This window comes from Labrus bergylta, chromosome 10 (genome assembly GCF_963930695.1).
Source record: "Labrus bergylta chromosome 10, fLabBer1.1, whole genome shotgun sequence".
Taxonomy (NCBI): domain Eukaryota; kingdom Metazoa; phylum Chordata; class Actinopteri; order Labriformes; family Labridae; genus Labrus; species Labrus bergylta.
The window spans coordinates 21,245,885-21,268,721 of NC_089204.1; the positions used below are offsets into that span (position 1 = coordinate 21,245,885).

At 39.5% G+C, this 22,837-nt stretch overlaps 1 protein-coding gene across 1 annotated transcript in view; it reads left to right on the forward strand.

Moving 5' to 3' along the window:
* Positions 1-21,203, forward strand: part of LOC109981934 (E3 ubiquitin-protein ligase NEURL1) — a 32,755-nt gene extending 11,552 nt beyond the window's left edge. The window contains exons 4-6 of the mRNA XM_020630926.3: positions 10,375-11,091; positions 16,400-16,573; positions 17,215-21,203. Of these exons, the coding sequence (XP_020486582.2) occupies positions 10,375-11,091; positions 16,400-16,573; positions 17,215-17,459 (1,136 nt within the window). The 3' untranslated portion in view covers positions 17,460-21,203. The remainder of the gene's footprint in view (positions 1-10,374; positions 11,092-16,399; positions 16,574-17,214) is intronic.
* Positions 21,204-22,837: the final 1,634 nt, after the last annotated feature.

Below are 22,837 nucleotides of genomic sequence, written 5' to 3' on the forward strand. Positions count from 1 at the left end.
TTGTCCGGACCAACAATGCAGCCCATGCAATTTAAGAAAGATCGGTTACATCACCACACTTGTCCTACTCATGCAGCTATCAATAAAGACCAAAGGGCCCTGCTTGGGTTTTTGAACAGAACAGACTGTGCTGTTTAGGATGTACAGAGCTGCTGGGATACATCAGGTCTCAGAGGGGCTTGTAAAAGGTTTCCTAACGTGTATAATGCATTTGAAGCAGCTCTGCATTTATATTAGCAGTAACACAAGAAATCATGCTTCAGGTACGGTTTTATGAAGAAGAAAAAACGTCATATTCTTTAAAAAAAAGAGGGAAGTTTAGGAGGTTTGTTTTCCTTTTTCTCAACAGTTAACTTTCCAGGATTTAAGTTTTGTTAAGTTTGTCGCAGGAGCTCCAGAAATGAGGTCACAAACAACTTTTAAGTGTTTTCAGTTTCATTTCCCTGAAGCGTAACACATATGGGAATGCGAAACCTTTCTGTAGTCAATAAAAAAAACGGTGCTCTCCCTTTACACATGTATGGCTGCAGTTTGAAGGGAACGTGTTTGTTTATGTGACCAATCCCAAGAGACCACACAGCATCCGGCGTTTGGTACGGGTATGATGGATTCTGTCCAAGTCTGATAAGCGGAGCGAGTCAAAGGCAGCTTTTGATGGATGCAAGATGCTCCACTGGGGGTTTGTTTACTAGAGGTAGATGAGTCACTTAATCACTGACAGAGTGCTAGTGATCCGTGAGTCGGGCGTCAGCTAACATCATCTGCAACCTGTCTCTCCAGTCGTTAGAGAAGAATCCAAAATGGCTGCCAGGCTGTCAGGAGGCTGAATAGCTCTCAGGTGATTAAGGGGAGGGTGTTGACATCAGTCATCGCTGTACATAGCATTGCAATGCATCAGACATGTAGTGCATCATAGTGGGGATAAACCTCCTGCTGTATGTTTTTCATCCAAAGTAGCATTTCACTGACGTTTCAGCGTGAGGGGACAGAAGGAAGAACACTGACAGCAGCTGCAGGACCTTTAAAAAAAAAATACAGGGTGCGTCGATGAAGATTTCTTGACACTTGAGTGGCAAGTCTCAATGGATGGCTTAAATGTGACACATTGTGTGATAATTTACATGACATTTTGCACGGATATTGCAAAGACTGAAATGTGTCTTGCATCAGTGGTTTCATTTGCATCATCATCAGGGACAGAAGAATTGTTCTCTTCTTCAAATAACTTTAAACAGATTGTTTTCAATTTTGGTTTAACCAAGAGAAGCAACCGAACCTGATAGTCCCAAGAAAAACACACAATATCTCTAAATGGGCTTATTTTTTTTACAGCCAAAGCAATATACACTAGCCTCTTCTATTTCCAGTATTTCAAGTGTTTCCCCCTACGACATCTGTAAATGAGTGACAGGTCTCGTGACATAACCCTTTGATTTGCTGATTTGGGCTAAATTCATTTATCCCACAGGACACAGACTTTTGACCTATGATTAGGTTAAAAGGCAATTTCCACAATGTTTTAGCATCAACTTAACAATCGTAACGTATGTACATCCCAGTTCATCTGTGAGGAATTGCCCTGGAGAATAATTTACCAGCCACCACTGAACATCATATTCAAGACAAAAACATATTGACATAATGAGGAAAAGATAAAGTCGGCATCACATTGTTTGTATGTTTAAGGCCCTTCAAGTGCACTTAATCTTCAATTAAGCTCCATATTTAATTTGGGGATTTAATGTCTAATCATTTTTAAACAGTGTAATCCTGTATCACAGGTTTGATGGCAGCAGTTTGTATTGTTCAGGACTTATTGGAGCCAGAGAAAATGACCTAAGTTATCCCTGATTTACCATCAAATATATAAGGCCACAGACAGATTCACAATATCCTGAGCATTGATTTATTGGCATCATTCATTGTTTTCAAAACAGGACTTTTGTGGTCACTTGACTCATAACTCAAGGAGTTAACAAGATATGATAAACATTTGCATTCACCTTTGATTATTACAATCAGGGTCCAACCACTGCTTTGGTTTATGAGCAAAGACCAGCAAAACTAATGACATTACAAAAACCCTCAGCTGTGTTTTGTTTGAAGTGCTAATTAACAATGTGCTACAATGTGCACACTTCACCAACATCATTGACATTGTTAACATTGTAACTTATATCAGTGTATGGTCTGCATTAACTTTGCTGATAGATTTATTGTCTAATTATTTAAATTGATTGCAATTGTCAACCGAATGCCAGTGAGAACAACGCTCTAAAACCTTCAAATGTATATTTTCATATGAAAACAGCTGCAGAAAAAAGCTGGATAAAAGCTGGAACTGGGAATATTTTGATTGTTGACCTTGAAAATTATGTAATCAATACATTAATCATCAAAACATTGCCAATTGTTTTTTTTTTAAATAAAGCATTAGACAAATATTCAAACCTTTTCCTTCAGCTTCATGGGAGCATGTTAAACACTTTGTGTTAACATTTAGCCCAAAACACCACTGTGCCTACATGCAGCCTATCAGTGTTGCTTTGTCATTTTGTCTGAAACTATTTTTAACTTGCTATGTGGACTTCTTGTGGTTCAAAAGAAAAAACTGAAACTGTCTGTAAGCTGATAAAAATCACTGTACCTTTGACTCTTTTAAAAAGATAAAAAGATGAAGTGGAAATGCTGAAAAAGTATGTGCTGCACAAACATGTTGGGTTGTCTGAACCTGATTGTGCTGTACTTTCCCTTCTTTGTGTCTATTTTTGTCTCTGTTCACTCTGTGTGCCCAACGCTCACGCTCACTTGCTTCTCAAATCTCACTTTTTGTTTCACTTGTCAACATGAATTATGTGGAGTTTTTACAGTGCTTTGATTTATGGACAAAGTGTTTTTTTTTATAAAAAGAAAGGTCAGATAGGTACAATCTGTCGTGTTTGGCCAGTAATTCATTGTAAGGTCAGCAAAGAACCAATAGATAAAATGGTTAAGAGGAGCAAGAGGCTTCAAATGCAAGTAAAACAATTAATTCATTTCTATACTGAATCTTAAATATTGTGGCATTCATTACACTGTGTAGGCGTTGTCTTCCTTGTTTTCTCAGAGCTTCATAAGGGAGCAGAACTAAACCCTTTAGTTGCTTTTGATTTATGAAGACATGTGATAGGCCTGAAGGCTCTGATTACCCCAAAGTACTGCAAATGGATGTCATACTAATGTGTCCGATGGTTGGTCTGCAGCTTGCAGCCAAATCGTCCAAAAACAATAAACTGGAAATTCAGCATGGTAATAACAATATGCAAAGTCATTAGTCAAAAGTCTATGCTCAGCCAAAGGCAAACCAATAGACAGTGATGGGGAAATGCATACAGAGATGCTAAATGTCTGCATATTATGAACATTTAGTAATTTCCTTGAGCTGAGTTATTCTGGCAGAATCAGACTACAATCATGGATCATACTTCAGCCTGTCGCCTTATTTCCCCGTTTTTACTCTATTTCCTTAGACATGACCTCTCTGTATGCTGGTTACGCCAATTAATCACATGGAAAGTGATGCTTTTTTAAGACAGTTAATATTTAAGCCTGATTACAGTCACATTAACATTTAAAGACTGCAGACTCTGTCCTGAGATACCCGCTTTTGGAAATTACTGAAGCCTGCAGCTTATAATCAGGTCAAAAGGAGCAAGTTGGGCCAATGTTGATACCTTTTTTGGGTAAAAATGCTTAATGCTAGAGATGATTGTAGTGGGTTGCCATGGTAACATTATCCATTCCTTGGTTGGTTCATGGCCCATCATGTTTGATTCCCAAGCTTTTACTGTGTTTCTCAGCAACCAGCTAATCTCCATAACCTACCCAAGGACAGCCTTACTGTGCTGGCTTCAAATGCTGAATTTACCATCTTTGTATTTACATCACTTTCATTTTAGGAAAAAAACTATTCCAAAATTCAGGTGTGCATAATGAAGATTTGGCCTTATCTCAATTGAAAGGTTGGAAGTTTGATCCCAACCTCTCAGAGTCTACATGCTTAAGCATACCTGGGCAAGACACTTGAATTTCTTCCCAAAGTATAGCCATTAGTGTGTGAATGGCTGAATGTGTTATGTAGTGTAAAGCACTTAAAGTACACTAAAAAAATGCTGTACAAGTGCAGTCCATTTACCATTTAGTCATTTCATCTTGATTGTTATGCTCTATATATCAGTAATAGTTACAGTTTTACTGTATAGTGTGAGTCAATTGTTTGTACTTATTTCAAAAAATGTGTCCTGTGAAGAATGGAGTTTATTATTTATAGATGTGTGAAAATGGGATGCAGAGAACCAGCTACAGTAACTTATATTCCCGTGCAAAGTCACTTCAGCGTAACTGATCTCTTAGTAATTGTGTGTTCATAATAATTGGTTAACTATCATTCTGAAGTGCATCTGCATTAATATTTTGGAGGTATGAAGATAAAAACATTGTAGACGCAGGTTACTTAAAGTCTGGAGCTGCAAAGACACTGGCCATGAAAATAGAAGAAAAGCACATTTTCACATCCACAATTACTGATGATAGTGACTCACCTTGCTGAGATCATAAGGCCTCTTACAAATCTGCACTACATTGGCTGTAACCACCAAGGAAAGAGCAGTGGATGGAAGAAACCATGGTAACTGTGCCTCTGAGGCTTCTGTGAGTCAAGAGCAGCGCAAGACGCCACAAAATTACTTCAGAACATCACGAAATGACTTTAAGAAAGAAAGTAATACATAAAGGATTCACTGAATGGATTAAATATTGACTTTGTCTAGACATTTTGTCAGGCATGATGGCTACAATAATATGAAAATATATTAAGTTTGCATATAAAACATAGAGATAGTTCAATTGTTCATATTAATATTTGATTATTACAGCCATAAAGTAACTCGTTTTGCAGCAGACCTTTTGGCTCCGACTTCACAATTAATCTAAAAAGTAAACAGAACAAATATTTTAGTTCAATGTCATATATTCATAATATGAATGCTATACTGAAAGATTTCTTGATTTTCCAGTTATTTCTCCTTCACTAAAGCTGGACAGTTGGTTTCAATGAAATGACGGACTTTGTATAAACTGCAATGTTGGAAGATCGTCCCTCGACCCAACATCTGCCAGCGTGTACACATCGGGATTACAGTCTATGTATTCATAAGAGCTCTGTTTCAAATGAGCTCAGCGCCTGGAATTTATTTGATTTGTTGAACCAAAATAAATGCCGCTGGCCGGGCTATTTTGCCTCAGCTGGGATTTAATCGGCCCAGATGGAATCGAACAGATTTGTGGAGAAATCAAAATAGGAATTGTAATGGAGCCTGTCAGGTTTGGATCCTTTGAGCTGGCCCTGCGCGGGGGAATCCTTGAGAGAGGAGGCTAATCACTTTCAGATGACCAAAGTCGAGTCCCTGCAAAGACTGGAATACTTGTGCTGACTTTTCTTTGTAAGAGTGGAAATGTGTCCATCTGGGTCGTTTTCAAAGAGGCTCTCTGGACATCGCTTTGTCCAAAACATTGAGATGAATTTATAATTGGAGAAATGTGTTGGAGATCATATCGAAACACTAAAGCGATCGCATCTTCCAGTGGACGCTCTTAAAACTTTTAAGATTTCTAACGTAAGTGGCTTAAAAGGGTTTTGTGTAAAGTGCATGGTGTTTAACCCATGTAGTCACACTTTTGTAAGTATAGAAGTGGGATTTGTCCGGCCTTGGGAACACTGCAAATGGGACATCTTGAAGTGCTGAAGAGCTTGCTTTCAAAGCCGTCAGTTGTCACCTCTGCATGTGCCTTTTTCTTTCCACGATCATGATCCAAAACTCTGAAACATCTGGCACAAGACCAGAGACTCGTCTTGATCTTTGAAAAAACGCCACATATGTGCTAGGCTCCTGTTGCACATGGTATCTCAGATACTCAAACTGCGAGGCGGTATCGATTTCTAAGCACTCTCTAAGCTTTTTCAACCCTCTTGCTTCACACTCATACAACTGTGCCAATAGAATATCACTTCTTAAAGGCTCATCAATGCAGAATGCCCCTTTAAACTGTTCTTTGTATGATAAAGCCTTCTCTCTCCTTTTTTGGGAAACACATGGCACCTTCCCCACCTCCCCTCTGCTCCCTTCCCCTCCAACCTCCTTTCTCATGACAGATGACTTCACTCACTCATTCTGGACAGAGCCCTCAATAGCCCCCCTAGGCATGCATACTCAGGGCAAATCCCAAAACACACTACACACACACAATTGGTGCCACCGACCTTGTACAGAGGTTGCAGCCTCGCTAAAACCCCCAAAAGCCTCCTAATCCTATTCCACCAGGCCAAGGAATAAAGTGAACCCACCCTCGTCTATTCAGTGCCATGCCATTGTCTGTGTGACTAAAAAAGGCAAAGAATACATGCAAATCCTCAATTTAATGCCTGACTTAAATCAAAATCCTTGTAGTCTACCGTAATACATACTGGCCTCTCTGAAATGCATTTCAAAATGAGGTGGAGCCACACAGTTTGTTTTGGCAGGGTTGCATCCTCAACGGCTTTTTTTCTCTGATACGTTAGCTGTCATTACAGCAAGTGTTCTTACTGGAACAGGCTGCCAGTTTTTTCAAAGTTAAAGCCTCCTTTGCCGATATAATCAGGTTTACCTTTAAAGGAACTGGTATTTCTGGATTGCACTGCAAGAGTGTCTGTCGCTGAAGTTGTTGTTTAAATAGGTTAACCTGAATCAGGTGATGGGATTTTCCTGAGGTGATTGTTTGGGTGTGTTGTGTTCTTACTCAACAAGGCCAAGAAATTCCCTCCATGAAAGAGTTGAGTGAGGTTTTCCCCTACTGGAGAGCTAGATGTTAAATAACAAGCTGATGCCAAGAGGTCACCCATTGACCCCTCAGAAGAGTTTCAGTCTGGTATGTTGTTTCAGCATTTGAAAAGAGATTTTCTCCCAAGATTGAATAGCTGCAGCAGACCAAGGAGCTCTTACTGTTTCAAGGAAAATGTCGGCCATACACTTAATTGTGTCTTTCATGTCTGAAAAAGGGACTCAAAGTTTGATTGATATACCAAAGGCTTCAGCGACTTGAATTGAAAGATTGAAAGTACTTAATCAGCATTATGTTTTTGTAGAACCAACTAAGCATCACCAAATCTTATTCACACTGACAACGTGTTTTGGACTATAACACTGTAATGTTTAATTCCACAACAGAGGACAGAACAAGACTGAACCTGTCTGTGTGTGATTAATATTTAAAAGGGGTGAGCAGTCTGAAAAGAACGAGTTGGCGCCATATCAACTGTAATAACAAAGAGTGTTTACAGCCCAAATACAAAAGGATACAAATCTTTTTGGAGTTTGGAGTTTTATGTGTGCCGTTAGTTTATTTTGGGTCAGTGTTTCCAACTGTTTTTTCAGACCCACCCACAAAGCTCCTGTGAGCAGTATTTATACCTAATGTATTCATTTAAATATAAATGAACTGGGGATCATGCATCATTACAATATGAAAATGGAAAGTATTTTTTAATACAATTAAACTGCAGATGCGTGGATTAAATTAGCTTGATAAAGTCGGCATTCATACAACTTGGAGTGGTTGAAGCTGCAAATTTCTCTAAGCTTCTCCAACAAATAAGATGTTATTCTTAATTCATTAAGTATTAAGCGACTATGTTTTCAATTTAAACCATTCCTTAACATAACTATTTAACCCAATTTAGCAATTACTTTTAGCTTCTTCAACCAGTATAAGGCTACTTCTAGCTAACTTGCAACCATTTATCCATAAGCTTTAACTATCTCAACGAGTTAGCCAATTATTTTAGGTATTTCTATTGGATGTTTTAACATACTTTGACTTTACTATTTTCCTCACTTAGCCATGACTTTTGTCTATTTTAGCCAGTTAGCTATTAGGCTAATTTTAGATCCCCATCCCCCCCAACTATTTATCTTTGTCATATATTTTAGCTGTGTATTCTACTAAGCCCAGACTATAGCTGTTTCACCATACATTTACAAAACTATTTCAACCATTTCGATTTTAGCTTCTCCAACTATATACTAACCTTACTGTTAGCTCACTTTTTCAACCAGCGATCTTAGCTAGCCATCTTACGGATTCATTAATGTCCTTCCATTAATTTAAAAGTCATTAACTGTTCCTCCACTACTGGTGGCCATTTTTACAACTAGTTACTCTTTACAACTGGCTATTTCCACAACAATTTGATAACTATTTTAATTCCTGTGCTTTCTCGCTTAATGTTCATTAGGACCTAACACTTGACAAATATACATTTGTTGATATATGATTTTAATGTAATCCATTGTAGCTCAGTCCTTAATCTTCTCATAAACTCTCTGACAGATACAAAAAGTAGAAGGCTATACCTAATACACTGATTAGGAACTACTGTTGTATAACATACAGAGAGTGTAGACAGGCTTACTGGGACTATTTCAGCCATGTCCCTGCTATGTGTGTTGTTATGAGAGCTCTTCTGTGCTCCCATTTACCCATGCTGTGAATTTAACTGTACACACAGGAGATACACATAGGGCATTGTGTGTTTCAAGCTGTGTTTACTGGTTGCTTTTCTTATTTTTCTGGTATTTAATGAGTTTTATTCTATCCCAGAATCATTGGAGACAGAACCCAGTGAGAGGTCATACATATTTAAATATCAACTGTCTGTATCTCAGATTTTTTTTTTGTCTACTTTCATCTTTATTTAAAGAGGAAAATATCCTGTAACGTTACCATTCTCCTCACGGATTGTTTTGACTGCTGAACCACTCTCAAAAAACAGAAACTGCAAACGGCAGGAAGCCTTAAACACAAGAATAGAAATTATCTCCTCTATCCCGAAGATGATAAGGCGGCTAATAATAAGAGTCTCATACTTGGTTTTGGACACTCTTGACTGAGGAAGTAATTAAGTTCAAGCAGTTTATCAGTGGCTGGCCGGAGATGTGCTGTCTCTGTGTGATAAAGGGGGGGCGAGTGAGGTATGCCCTTTTCTCTCATGAGTCCACCCCCCCTCCCTCCTATTTCATCCTCTCCTCCTCTGTTGCACTCCCCCCTGCTTCATCAGCTTCCCCCAAGGGAAGCCCGGGGCAGATCGAGGCTAAGAGCCACACAACTCAGCCATCATGTCACTCATCCCCACTCTGCTCAAATGTCCAATCAGGCTAATTTTAGCCAGTGTTAAATTTGGCAGAGTGTCTCTAAGCATGCAGATCTGTTTGTACCGACCATGTGCATGGAAAGACACATGCGCACCATGTTTACTTTTTTGCAATGATGTTCCTATGTGGCTTCTTTTTTTACAGTAAGCAGAATTCGCATAGGAAGGACTATTTGAAAAGGGGGTACTCAGCAAGGACAAACGTGATACAACACCTTTCTTGTTCACTGATAGGAAAATCAGCTGTATATAGTGTCCTGCACATAGCTGTAAATTTTAACAGTGTAGAGCAGTAGAATACGGTGCATTCAATTACTACTGCTGATACAGCAAGGACTTTTGGCAGCCTATTGAGCATGAGCAACTTGTGTACTTAAAATACACTTTTAGTCCTTGACAACGACTGAGAGAAACTGTTTTATTAGAGAGAAGCATTTTAAAACATCCATCCTCTGTATTAAATAGCTTATAATTATATCTGCATTTTACACCTTCAGCTCTAGATTGTTGTGGCACTCTAAGAAGACTTCACAGTTAATGTAAGCATAAAGAATAAGAAGTAGGTAAATGTGGGTCATCAACACAGAACTCCAAGCTAAAGACAGAGTGGGAGGCTCGAACACAGCTGAGCTTTACTGTTTTGCAGCAGCCTCATGTGCATCTCTTCAATGTTACATAAAGCTGTTATGTCTCTTTTGCTTTTACCGGCCTGCAGCTACAGTATGCCCCCACTTAAAGCTCTGATATGTTTCTAAACATGTACACATTGATGTATTTGTTCATATTGTTGGACTACAAGCCTCGGTACAGAGGGTGCATTAGATGAATTAGTTATAAAGCAGAGGAGCCGGAAGCCACCATTTGTTTACAGAGACGCGGAAGATGAACGAGGAGTGCACAGACATTGAATGTAAAACAAACCGGTGTTGTACATGGGAATATGAACAAAATACTAAGTGGGTGTATAAACTAGGTTTGGCTGACTGTAATAGTGACAGAATGAAGTCTGAATAGAGTTATGATGTTATCTAAATATAAATCAAAAGAAAGCAGGTAGTAGGACACTGTGGGTTGACTTGGAATGAAAAGCTAGCTTCAAAACCATATTCGGGTGATTATATAACATTCCTTTGTTTTCTTCTCCGCAGACAGTGAGATGGTCCCGCTGGACTGCATGCGTCCTCATTCTTTCACTGCCGCCCACCGGGCCTCCATTCAGAGAAACGCTGATGACCCACGTCTTTCCATCAGCCTGTGTGACCTCAGCCTGCAGCAGCAGGAGGCAAATCTGGATGAAGATGATGAGGAAGAAGAACGGCTACAACCCCTGAGCTCCTCCTCCTGCCATGTGCCCCAAAACTCTCAAAACTCACAGCAGTGTTCGTTGCTGCCCAGCCATTTAGACAATGATCTGCACTTCCACTCGGTGCATGGCGTACATGTTACGGCGCTGGATAAGCACACGGTGGCGAGGCTTGATCACCGTGGCGACGAGAGGACCCTGGTGTTCACCAGCCGCCCAATGCGCTGCTCAGAGACTGTGTTTGTGAAGGTGAAGGCGGGCGTCACACGGCCAGGGTGTCTTTCTTACGGTGTGACATCATGTGACCCTGCCACCCTGAGGCAGAGTGATCTCCCTTCTAATCCAGACTCCCTGGTTGACCGCAAGGAATTCTGGGCCGTGTGTAGGGTGGGGATGCCGCTACACAATGGAGACATCTTGGGCTTTGTGGTGAACGCAGAAGGGGAAGTCATGTTGAGCCACAATGGTATCAGTGCAGGGATGCAGCTGTGTGTCGACAACTCGAGGCCTCTCTGGATGTTCTACGGTCTGCACGGCACCATCACACAACTCAGGATCTTAGGTTTGTTTCTTGCTTTCTTTTTGATATTGTGTGAGACTGCTAAAAATAGCTTGATAATCCTGAATCAGATTAAAAATACAAATCCAACTGTAATCTGTGTAAATCTGTCAGGAAAGATGGAAAGTGTTAGCTCAATCCCTGTTTTTAATCTCTCATAAAAAAGACAGTATTTGAACAAAATTGCAAACTTATTTATTTCCAGGCAGGGGAGTGTCCACACTTTTTGGATTAGGGTGGCCCAACTGGGGCACTGACCTGAACAGGGGTAGCCTGAAGTTTGTGTCGCAAACATGAATGAAGAGCATTTATCTACTATCTAATCATATTGACTTTAAAGTAACAGAGGATAATGGCAACATATACATCTTCTAAGCTTAATTTTTCAAGGACTCAAAACAATATGTATGTCCAAATTCACAATTTGTAGTATTTAAAAAAAAATGCAACCAAACATCTGCACACTGAAAACTATGAGCCGTCTATTGCAACACAGTCTGAAAAGTGAATTTCAACACAAGTCCCACCCCTGGCATGCAAATAACAAATAATAGTTAAGGAATTTGTGGTGGCACTTGGGGTGGCCATAAGATTTCAAGGGGGGCCACTGCCACATGGACATGTCCCTGTTTCCAGGGATATCTTATACCTTTTAAGATTCAGGTTTGGTGTTGCATGTGTTCCTGAACTGTATTTGAAACTCGCGATTCCAATCGAAAGACCTAAAGGGATGACGTTTCATCTTAAGTCCTGTTTGCTGGTGAGATTACTTGGACATCTAGCTGCTGAGTCACATTGCTGTTTCTTTCATATTAGTTATATTAATTCCAGTAGCCATTGAGCCCTTGAATAAATGTTTGAAAAAATCCCTTATGAGCATTTCTGTGAGCAAAAGTTTGAATATATTGTGGTTGAAGAAATTGGAACATGTTCCACAGATCTTAACAGAAAGTACTCTGGAACTTTTCATTCAGAAGTTAATGCAGTCTGTGATCCTTGAAAGACCTTTGGAGGCTGAAATCCCACTCAGCCGAGTCATGAAATACTTTCTGTCTGGGCTCCTCTGACTTTTTATCAACTCATATATCACTTGGGAATTTACATTCTGCCCCCACAGTTTGCATATGAATGTTAACTTTGTATCTTCAGTTGACCAGAATTCCTTTCAGCCCCGTCTGATTCTAGCAGATTTCATATGATGATACCGCAGCTTTACCTGAAGGTACCCTGAAGTTAATCACGCCTGGTGATGAGATTCTGACTCCCAGTCTGACTCGGAATGAACCAAATTAGATAATTTTATGGCAAACGGGTTCAGGAGCTGGGGGAAATGGTGGCATGATGCCAGCTAGTTGTACGCGTTGGTGTCCATCTTTGGGTGGAGTTTGACAGAGAAAGTGAAACCAAAACATGCTAGCTCGCATGCAAATGCTGCAGTGATGATCACAGTCTCAAAATATGCTTTAGGTGTGGTAAGGATAGGTTTAGTGAACGAGCTTTACTCAAATAACTTTTGTTTTCTCTTTTGTTTTGTGGTAAAGCTCTTGTCATTGTTTTCGGAACATACAGTATTCATTGTGCAGTCAATAAGTATGTTGTAGCAACTCCCCCGCGCTCTATTAATTTTAAAGACACAGCTGCAGGGGGAAATATTGCTAAGAGTTTATTTTCTAGAGCATTTGACAGCACACATCTCTAGCTAAGACATAAATATGCTTTCCAACATTTTATGCAATTCGTAGTTTGAAATATTTAGCATTACTCATGCTGTTTTAAGAGCTCTACACTTAAAGGCTTTAAAAGGTCTATATTTTATAAGGAGATGTAGCTCTGCTTGGATAGCATATTATGATGCTACTGTGAAATATTGCAGAGTGCTGCCAGCACTGAGTGAATGTTTTTTATTACAGTCTTGCAATAAAGAAAGTCAACTTGAAAAACAAACATATTTCACAACAGAGTTGTCTGTTGGCTAGATTGATAATGGTCATGTTGAAGCAACTTTCCCAAGAATTGTATTTGATCGTCAAAATTGTGAGGTTTGTAGGAATTTGTTGATTCTTGTTATTGTCTTTCCTAATTCATTTATGGATAATGATTTTTCTCTTTCATGTTTTCAGTCAGACTGTGGCTGAGGAGGTTATTTCTGTCTTGCGTGGGCTCCAAGCAGCTAACATTATGTATCAGGAGGTGGGCTCTGATAGCGCCTTATGATTCCCTCCATATGCATTATTAAAATGTAATTGCATGGAGGTTAGAGATGCTGGGTTTTCCACCCACCACCTGTTCCCCTAACACGGTCCTCCAAACGTTTTCTCTTCTTCATCTTTTCCTCTTTTTCCCCCGTGTGTTTTCTTACTTAACCCCCCTCCTCTTTGCTGATTCTTTGGGGTATGAACGTTCTCCGAGTCATTACCCACTCCAGCTGTAGGGAGTGCATTTGTGCCGTCCCTGCTCACCCACTCGCCGCCGCCACACGCCACAAGTTGCCATGGAAACATCTAGTCAGTGAAGCAAGTGACAGTTTGTCATGGCTGGGTGTTGTCGAGCCTGTGAAGTGGAACAGATGGGAGTCTGTTGCACTCACATGGTCATTTTGTCCACGTTTTCTCAAGAACAAGGATTTAATCATTTCATTTTAAATATTCAGAATCAATAGCAGTCACGGTCACAGTAGTGATTAATTTCCTCAAGGTGTCCAGCAGTGTGCCCAGCTGTACTACAGCTATAATCTACATTTCTGGATGAGCCATTAATCCAATTACTGCATGGAATGGTAAAGGAGTCTCTCTGGATGACAAAGCAACACAGAATTATGGCATGACGCTGTGGCTCCCTTCATATGAACATCTTTTAACTCATTCTGTAGGTTTTTTTGCTGAGCTCAGCTGATATGAGGGTTTTCTTTGGATTGATACAGATGCCTATCTTAAGAGGGGAAACTCACAGTTTACATATATTGTGACTGATACATTTAATTTTTGGACTGAAATATCAGAAGGCTACTCTTTCAAACAAACAATATTATTAAAGAATATTATATTGTAGAACATTGACGACATATTGCAGTGTGAAGCAAGATCTGCTGAACTGTGATGTTTGCTATATGCGATGCAGACGGTGCTGAGAGTATTGCAATCTTGCTCTGTTCTGGACACAATCTGTGAATGGCTGATATCAGCTACCGATATAGTGATCATGCTCTAGCTTTTTTTCCCCAGAATTAAGAGCACCATTTTAAGACTCATAGGATTTAAGATTAACTTTATTGTTTCACAAAGTGAGACAGTTCTGTAAAAGATTCAAAACCCAATACAGGCACAATTAGCAAGTGGCATTCAAGTCGGCAGCTTAAGAGCAAGATATTTCCCTCAAGAGTTTGTAGAGACAATGAAAGAGCTTAAAAACGAGTTAACATTAGTCTTAAAACGATTCCAGATAAATGCTAATGTTGCTCCACATCTGTTGAAGGTGAAAATGAGCAGTTTACAAAGAAGTTAGCATTTCTATTTGAAAAGTTCCATCAGTTTTGTGTTTGCAGGCTCATCCACTCTCTAGACAGACCATTCAGCTGATGTGGCATTTAAAGCCAAACTTCTTTCAGACACTAAAATGGAAATAAATAAGTTGACATGATGAGGCATGGATCTCTGTATTTGATAAACAAGTGCTGAAAGCCACCATACACATGCTCAACCACAAATAAACCTCCTGCACTGCTTGCATATCTCAAGACATTCACATATCCATTCCTGGTGGCTCAGCCAGCAGTAAATTCATAATAGGAGTGAAGATGAAAGGTCCCCTTGATGAAAGGGTACATGAATAGACATGAAGGTTATCCATTCTTTCTTATTAGAGTTTGACCAAGACATTTGCTAACAGCCGGGCTGTCACATAGCTCATGTTAAATAGGCAATGGAAGGTTGAGTAAATGCTACTATATGCATTCATGACTCTGCATCCTCTCTAAAATATGATAATATAACGAATAAATGAATAGATGACTCTGAAAAATGCATGTCTCAGCAAAATGGGGCAAACAAATTGATCCCAGCGCCAACCTTAAAAGCAAACTAATTATGGAAAAGTTTTTGTATGGGTTAGCACAGGCCCTGTGCTCTTGTACACTTTGTATCTCTGTTGATTTCTTGGTAGCAATCAAGTTGTTGCATGACTGAAAAGCTAGTATGTTAATGTAGTCTGAAACTGACACTGCAGTGGTTGAAATGGTCAAAGGAAAAGGCATCAGAGTTCAGAGGAATGGGTCAGAGCACACGGTTTGAGTTAGGAAACAAACTGTGTATATTTTGTTGTAAACAGACCACAGAAATACAGTAAAGAAACTTTTACTGACATTTTACACCATCTGCTGTACTTTTTTAGCTGTAGGAAAATGTGGATCATCACATTTTGGGACAGGATGTGAACTACCAGTACTAGAGTAATGACACTTGGGATTGTTGGTTGGATCAAGTAAGCTTCCAGTCTGATGGTGTAGTGTATTTTTGCCATGGTCACTTGAAGGACAATGTGTACAACAATGTCACGAGCCTGCCAGGCAGACTAGACCGGGATTTGTCAGTGGAATCGGGGTCAGTATTCTAAATGAGCTGCCAAAATGAAAACCAATGCCAGAGCCGATGGTTATGGGGTGTGGATGGGGACGGATCACACAAGACCGACAACAGATAGTCTGTGGAAGCATTTTGTACCCTTCCCAGAGGGATTGTGGGCTCAGAAGGAAGGACAGGCGAGGGGTTTGGCATTTCTGACGAGAGTCCGCCAACTCACTCTCACTCACCCACACACAGACACTGTGGACGTACAAGTCAGTGCTTGGTGATAGAGAAGATTTTAAATGTGATAGAAAGAGTGTGACAGACTGAGACAGTGAGACAGATGCAAAAAGACATCATCTCACTCATTAGCAACTCTGGCTGACTTCTCAAAGATGCATAGTGTGAAAGACGGAAATATTGGAGTGTGACCAAGTGACCAATGCTTTTCATTTGACCTTCCAACAAGTCTTCCAACAAAATCCACCACTCAAAGCGCTGATCAAAAACCACTATTTATACACCCGACAAAAGATCAACTTGAAGAGAGTATTATGTTGATCAAAGCCAGCAAGCTGTCGGCAGTCAGTGTTTTCTAACCAGTATGGAGTTATTGGTATTGGAGATGTTCTCTGTATCATCTGATACTATCGGCAAGGTATCTGCAATGGTTTTGGAAAAATGTGTTTTTGCTCTACTCTCATCCATAATCCACGTTTGGCTAATCTTTTGTTTCTTTTCTGCGCCTTCAGGCTCATCTTCACACCCAGACCTCCGAGGCCCCTCGGTTCCCAGCTCCCCATCCTGTACACCCAACACCCCCACAATGTTTTGCAGCGGCAACTCCGAGGCCAACCTGAACATGAACATCAACCTCAATTCAAGCCTAAATGCCAACTACAACGCAGTCTTTTCTTCCTCTACAGGTTGGTCCAAGCTTTCATTCCCATGGGTTACCTGAAGCTATTGTTCTTCTTTTCAGAGAATAATGGAGAGTAATTACTCTCTCAATCAATCAGATTGTTCTCCGATAATCTGATAAAATAACTGTGTAGTCTAGATGAGCTTCGGTTTTCCTTTGTAATGACAGGTCATCGTCTCCATTCAAGAACTGATGTGTGTCATGTATTTCCTTTCCAGATTTCATGATTTCTTTTTGTCTCTGTTGTTGTTTAATTTTGTTTGTGTAAGAACTTCATTAAAGTGCAGACATAAACCAGCCAGAGGCACACAAACACTGACCCAACACACAGCAAGACGTCAACTCACAATACGCGTGTTTGCACATGAAGCAAATATTTACCTTGGTGATGTGAAGCAGTGATTCCTGACATCACTACAGTCTAAAGCTGCAGGCAGTATGAGAGAAAAAAAGTCTTGGCAGAAGGAGTGAGAACTTGAACACAAATATTCCTACAAACATTTTTTCCTGAACCATCACAAGCAGAGAAAAACAGTGGACAGGGTACTCACAGTTGTCTGCCTGAACTACTAATTTCTGGCAAATTTGGGGATTATTTCTCTCACACTCACTGATCTCTAATGGGTTCTACTTTCCCCATCATAGGTACAACCTCAAGCTCTCCATTCTCCAGCCAGCCAGATTCCCCAACCTTTCTATCCAGCTCAGGCTCTTGGAGTGACGAATGCACCATTTGCTACGAGAATGTGGTGGACACCGTCCTCTATGCCTGTGGACACATGTGTCTCTGCTACACCTGTGGCCTAAAGCTAAAGAAGATGGCCAATGCATGCTGTCCCATCTGCAGGAGGACAATCAAAGATATCATCAAGACTTACCGGAGTACATAGGACTGTGCAAGAAAACGGTCAGGTTCAGCTCAAGAGGTTGTCAAAGCCATTTAGAACTTTTTAAAGGAAGACACAGCACAAGTGAAAGCCCCACTTGAAATCTGGCTCAGGTATGCTACAGCAGGACTTTAACTCAGTCATTTAAACATTTTATATAAGTAATGTCTAATCGCATCCTCGAAAAGCTCACAGTAGTTCCTACCAGAGACCCAAGCAATGAGATTTATCAGTCCATGGAAACAGTGTGATTCTTGGAAACGAAATATGTGCTACTTCAATTAATTGCAGAAAGGACCAAAAACACTTTGACCTAATGTTGTATCGTCCAGGGACTCTGATCTGTGTGTCTATGGAATAGAGAGTAATCCGAAGAGACATTTGACCTATTTCTTTCAGAACAAGGGATGCTAGCTCATGCACAAATGCAGGCAAAATTTGTATCTCGTGCTTAGAATTGCCAGGTGGGGTGAACCACGTATACTTCTTGGCCAATGGTTGAGGAGTATGCTTTGCCGGGTAAAGTTCAACCTGGTTGAACTCCAGACAACGTGATGCATATTTTCTTTGAAAACAGAGTTAATGGTTTTTATTGGTTCCTTCACTCGTATGGATTGGAAAACAACAGAAGCGATTAGTCTCCAATGTTATTATGTTTGGGATGAGATGAAAAAGAAATAAGATAATAATACCTTTGGTTTAAATGGCTGCTTGCCAGATATTTCTGGGTTTAAAGTGTCATTACAAGTAGGAATCAATCTTCTCAGTTTCCAATTCAGAGAGAAAGTTAAGATAGTTTTGTTTGAGTTTTTCTAGAGGGCAGTGAGGAATGAGGAAAAGGACGACATGTTTTCTGTGCAGAAACTTGGTAACACTTAAATTCAGAGAGAACTCTCCTACAAATAAAACACAAAATAATGACTAAACCTAATGGAAAATTAAATCCTTAAAGGATGTGTAATAAATGAAGTGTTTTACCAGATTACCCTCTGCCTGCTGTGGTAGTTCTGTTAACTTCAGGCACGGTGAGATTGTGCTAAGGATGAGTGTTGTCACCATAGAAGGTCACACTCGCAGTTGAATGAGCATTTGAATCAGTGATGAGGGAGCGAGGGAGGAGGTCGGAGAGAGGATGTCGTATGTTTGGGATGGAGACAGGGGAGGAAGGGCCACTTTTGCTATGCGTCTGCTCATCGTTTCACACTAAGAACGTGTTTGCTCACTCCTGCACTGCAGATACATGAGAAGATTGTCTTTAAGCCTGTAAAATGAGGGACTTGCATGGTTTGCATCTCCTTATTCTTGGCAGACATCCCAGCCATCTCTGGCTGCAGTAACTGGATACAAATCTTTCAAATTAACATCGGTGGGCAGAGGAGTATTTTTAAAACGCTGAAAAAAAAGCACATATACGGATAAAATCAAACTTGTTCTCATTGCAAGAAACCACCATTATGATACAGGTGGCTTTTGTATCTTCAGGTTTTACATGTCTCTTTCATATGTACTTTAAATAAGAATATTTGCTTTCAGTTATGATGTGTATCAGTTCACCGTGGAAAATTTACGCGTGTGCTGTCAGTGACAAACATGTAGCTTGCTATTGTGGGACATTGTGAAAATTACTTTGCATATCAGTTTCTGAGTGCTGCTCTCAGTCAGTAAAAGCATACACCAAGGACATTTTCAGTTCTCATGCATTATGTACTGCTTTTGAATCATTAAGAAGCTATTTTCAGGTGTTATTTTGGACTTGCTGAACATTACTCAATCTGTGAAGTAGTAAGTGCTGATTTGTCGCTTTTAAAAGGTGTTGAAGCTTGTCATCTCGCCACTTTGGAGGGAGAATTAAGCAGTTAAGTTGTACAAATTTGAGTATCTTGTGTGCCTTTTGAAGAGAAGTCTGGACAAATGCTGGTGTGTGAAAGGCTCCTCACTGTGAAAACCAGGAGGAACTCTGAGGTTCATATTCATCTTAAAAGTCACTGTGGTTGGGATGTAAGCAGGTGTAACCACACAACCTACCAACGCTAAGCTGTCATGTCTGACTAAGAAACAAACCTTTTTAGTGTGCTTAATATCAGTGCGTGAATTGATTCACTGCTGAGATTAAATGTTTAAGTACTGCCTTTTTCCTTCTGTCACTCAGTTTTTAATACTGGAACATTTTGCTCAGCCCTTAAAAGTTTTACCTTTTTTTTTTCGTCCTCTGACCAAATATGACTTACAGTATAAAATTGTAAAGGATTTTTGATAGACAAATGATATTGATTGTGTGTAAGATTACCTGTACATTAGGTTTATTTATTTTGTCAATGTTACTATTAAAAAAGTATCACTGTTTGTTTTTCTATGTATGGCTACAGCGTCCAAAAAGTGGGATATTGTTTATTTCATTGTTGTATAATTAAAGGTTGAAGATAATCCCCTTTTCTGCTCACAATCTGTCCGTTTATTTTAAGCGAAAATAATAGTTTGACATTTTCGAAAATATGCTTCATTACTTGCTAAGGAGGAGAGAATGTAACATGTAATTTTTATGCTGCTTACAATCAAATGCAACAAAATTTATTTTTGAAATAATGATGTAACAAGTTTTTTTCTGATTTGAGTTTTTCAAACTTTTGATACTGCTGATGTACGCCAGCTTATAGTGAGGTATTTCAAATTACAGAATTAAAATACTTATTATTAATAGGGCAATTACATATTTTTAACAATCCATCAAATAACACTTGGATAACAGCTTGACAATGTTAAAAGATATACATTTGCAGAGATCTATCACCTGAGTCGTCTATCTCGACAGGAAACAAAAGTCACAGCTAGCAACTAGCTTAATGTAGTTGAGCACCGACTAGCTAAAGAGCATGATTTAGCTCAGGAAAAACCACAAAAAGAGCCTAAAAAGAGTGTTTATTGGACTTATATTCATCAGGTGGATAGACAAGACACAATAGGAGCACTAACGACAACAGCTTGCTAACAAGTTAGCAATTTCAACTCAAAAACGCTTAGTCATTCAGAGTAAAGGTTTTGTTAAGAATTTTTTATCTTCTATTAATTTCCTTCTCGTATCTTTTTACAAATATGAAGCTCAGCCGCTGGCTAATGTAAATAGGTTAATGTAATTAAGCTGCACAATAGATAATAGCCCTCTAAAGCTCTCAGTTATGTCTTGGAGTCTCTGTTTTGGTCAACTATATAGGTCCCAGCCAAAAATATGTTATTGTTTTACACCAAATCTGGAAATGTTCTTTAAAAGTGGGTTTGAAAGTGAGATATTCAGCCTTAAACACTATGATTAAAATAAAGTTTTAAACATATTGTAACCTTTGAATCAGAGGCTAATTTGCTGGCTGAAGCAACTGACTGGACAAAATGGAAAGTGGCGTCTTTTAATCTCCTACCAAAAGTGAATATTAGCATATTCCCCAGGGTGTCAAACTTTGAAGCCATTGGGCTAAATATGGTGTTACAAGGGAATAAAATATTTCATGTTGGCACACCAATTCGTAAAATGAAGATTGTCTTGTGCATTTTTAAATTATATCTTAAAATGTGTGTGAAGCAATCTGTTTTTTTCAAAATGTTAACCATTCTGAAGCCTGTTTTTCATATGTGACCAAATATTTTTAGTCACTATAATGGACAACAATATCAAATTTTAACTCCAATTTTCTCTGCTTGGGATTTATTTCATTGTGAAATTCTCAGTTCAGTTTGAAAAATAAAGTGTAGTCTTAATCACTGGCTATTTGCCTTTTGTTACTTTTGTTTTTGCATTTAAATTGTTATTGTACATCCATACAACTCTACAGAAGAAGCCTGTCCCCTATTTTGGTTATTTTGTTTGACTCAAACTGCAATGAAAAGTTAAAACTGAATATTTCCATTTCACTGCTACAGTCCTTATGTTTTATGCAAAACAGGAAACTGAAGTCAATCTTGCACAAAGGAAGGCAAATGAGAGAGCGTAAGTGCCATTACCTTTTTTCCATAATGTTCATTACACAAATGGTTGATGTAACCTCTTGGGCAAGAAGATTCAAATTGTGCAACAGTTAGAGAGAAAAAAATTAAGCAAACCTTCAGAAGCTCAACATCCAACACGATCTCTCACCACTGTACAACACTTGACTAACACCCTGCCATATAGTACATGAATAACAAAGGCAAGGGCTTTTAGTAAACAGCTATAACTCACACGGAAACTGTTTAGAGCCGTGGTATGTAGACCTGGCCAGAGTGAACATCATCTGTTATTTACTACCCTGCAGGCCTGGCTCTAATGCAGCTCTGTTTAATGCTGCACTCCAATACAGGCAATGACGTCCAGACATGAAACAGGCTGCAGTGGCGGGGCCGTTCATAGCCAAGTGTTCTCAGAGCAGAGGTGAGAGGGAAATACACAGCCAGGGTCTATGACGGTGACATGAATACAGTATATCTCTCTGCTGTCTGTGTACACACAGACTTTCCACTCAGACCTCTCAGTGAACCTGCAGGCTGCAGCCCTTACCAAGGCTTAAGGGCTTGGCAGATTTGTTTGAGCCGTGTTGTGGTATCTCTTCAAGACAGCTATTTGGTCAAACAGACACTGTCAATTAAGGTATCAAATTTGTATTCCAAAAAAGCCAGACAGTATCGATTTTGAATTTCAACCAGGCATCACACAGCCAGAATTGGAGTTTGTTCCTCTGTTGCGGTTAAGACTTTAAGCTTTTGATGTTCAGCGTGATGTCAAATCTTTTCCTCAGTCCGACTTGCAGTGTCAAGGGACAGACTGTGAGGAGAAGTGCAATTATATGGAAAGTACAACTTTGTTCATAGTCTAAAAACATCAGTTGAGCGATCTCAACCCTCTACCATCTCAGTTCTTTGTTGATGGAAACAGAGGTGAAGGTTACTGGATGATGCTGTGCGCAGCCTGCAATAAGAAGCTGAGTGCTGCTGCCCTCCAGAGGCCAGACACAGCTACAGCAACTATGAAGTGAAATAGCTTCCCATGCAGACATGCTTTCTATGTAATGCATGAAGCACCTTTTAAGGGCTCATTCAATATTCAACCCATCTCCGCTTTTTATGAATGACCATGAAAATAGACTGCATTTGATCTGCTGTCAACCATTTCTATGGTCAATATCCATTCCTTAGATTAAAATACATTACAGTTTGTGTATTGATTTTCATGACACAAAACACCAATTGCTACAACTCAACCTTCACATTTAAAGTTAAAAATGCATTTTAGAATGCCTTCTTATTTGGCACTCCTGTAATTTATCTTTTTTTCTTTCTCATAAAAACACAAAAGCAATTACAGACACACTTAGACACAGCCAGCAGAAATACTTGTTACAAAGATGATAGACGGGCAC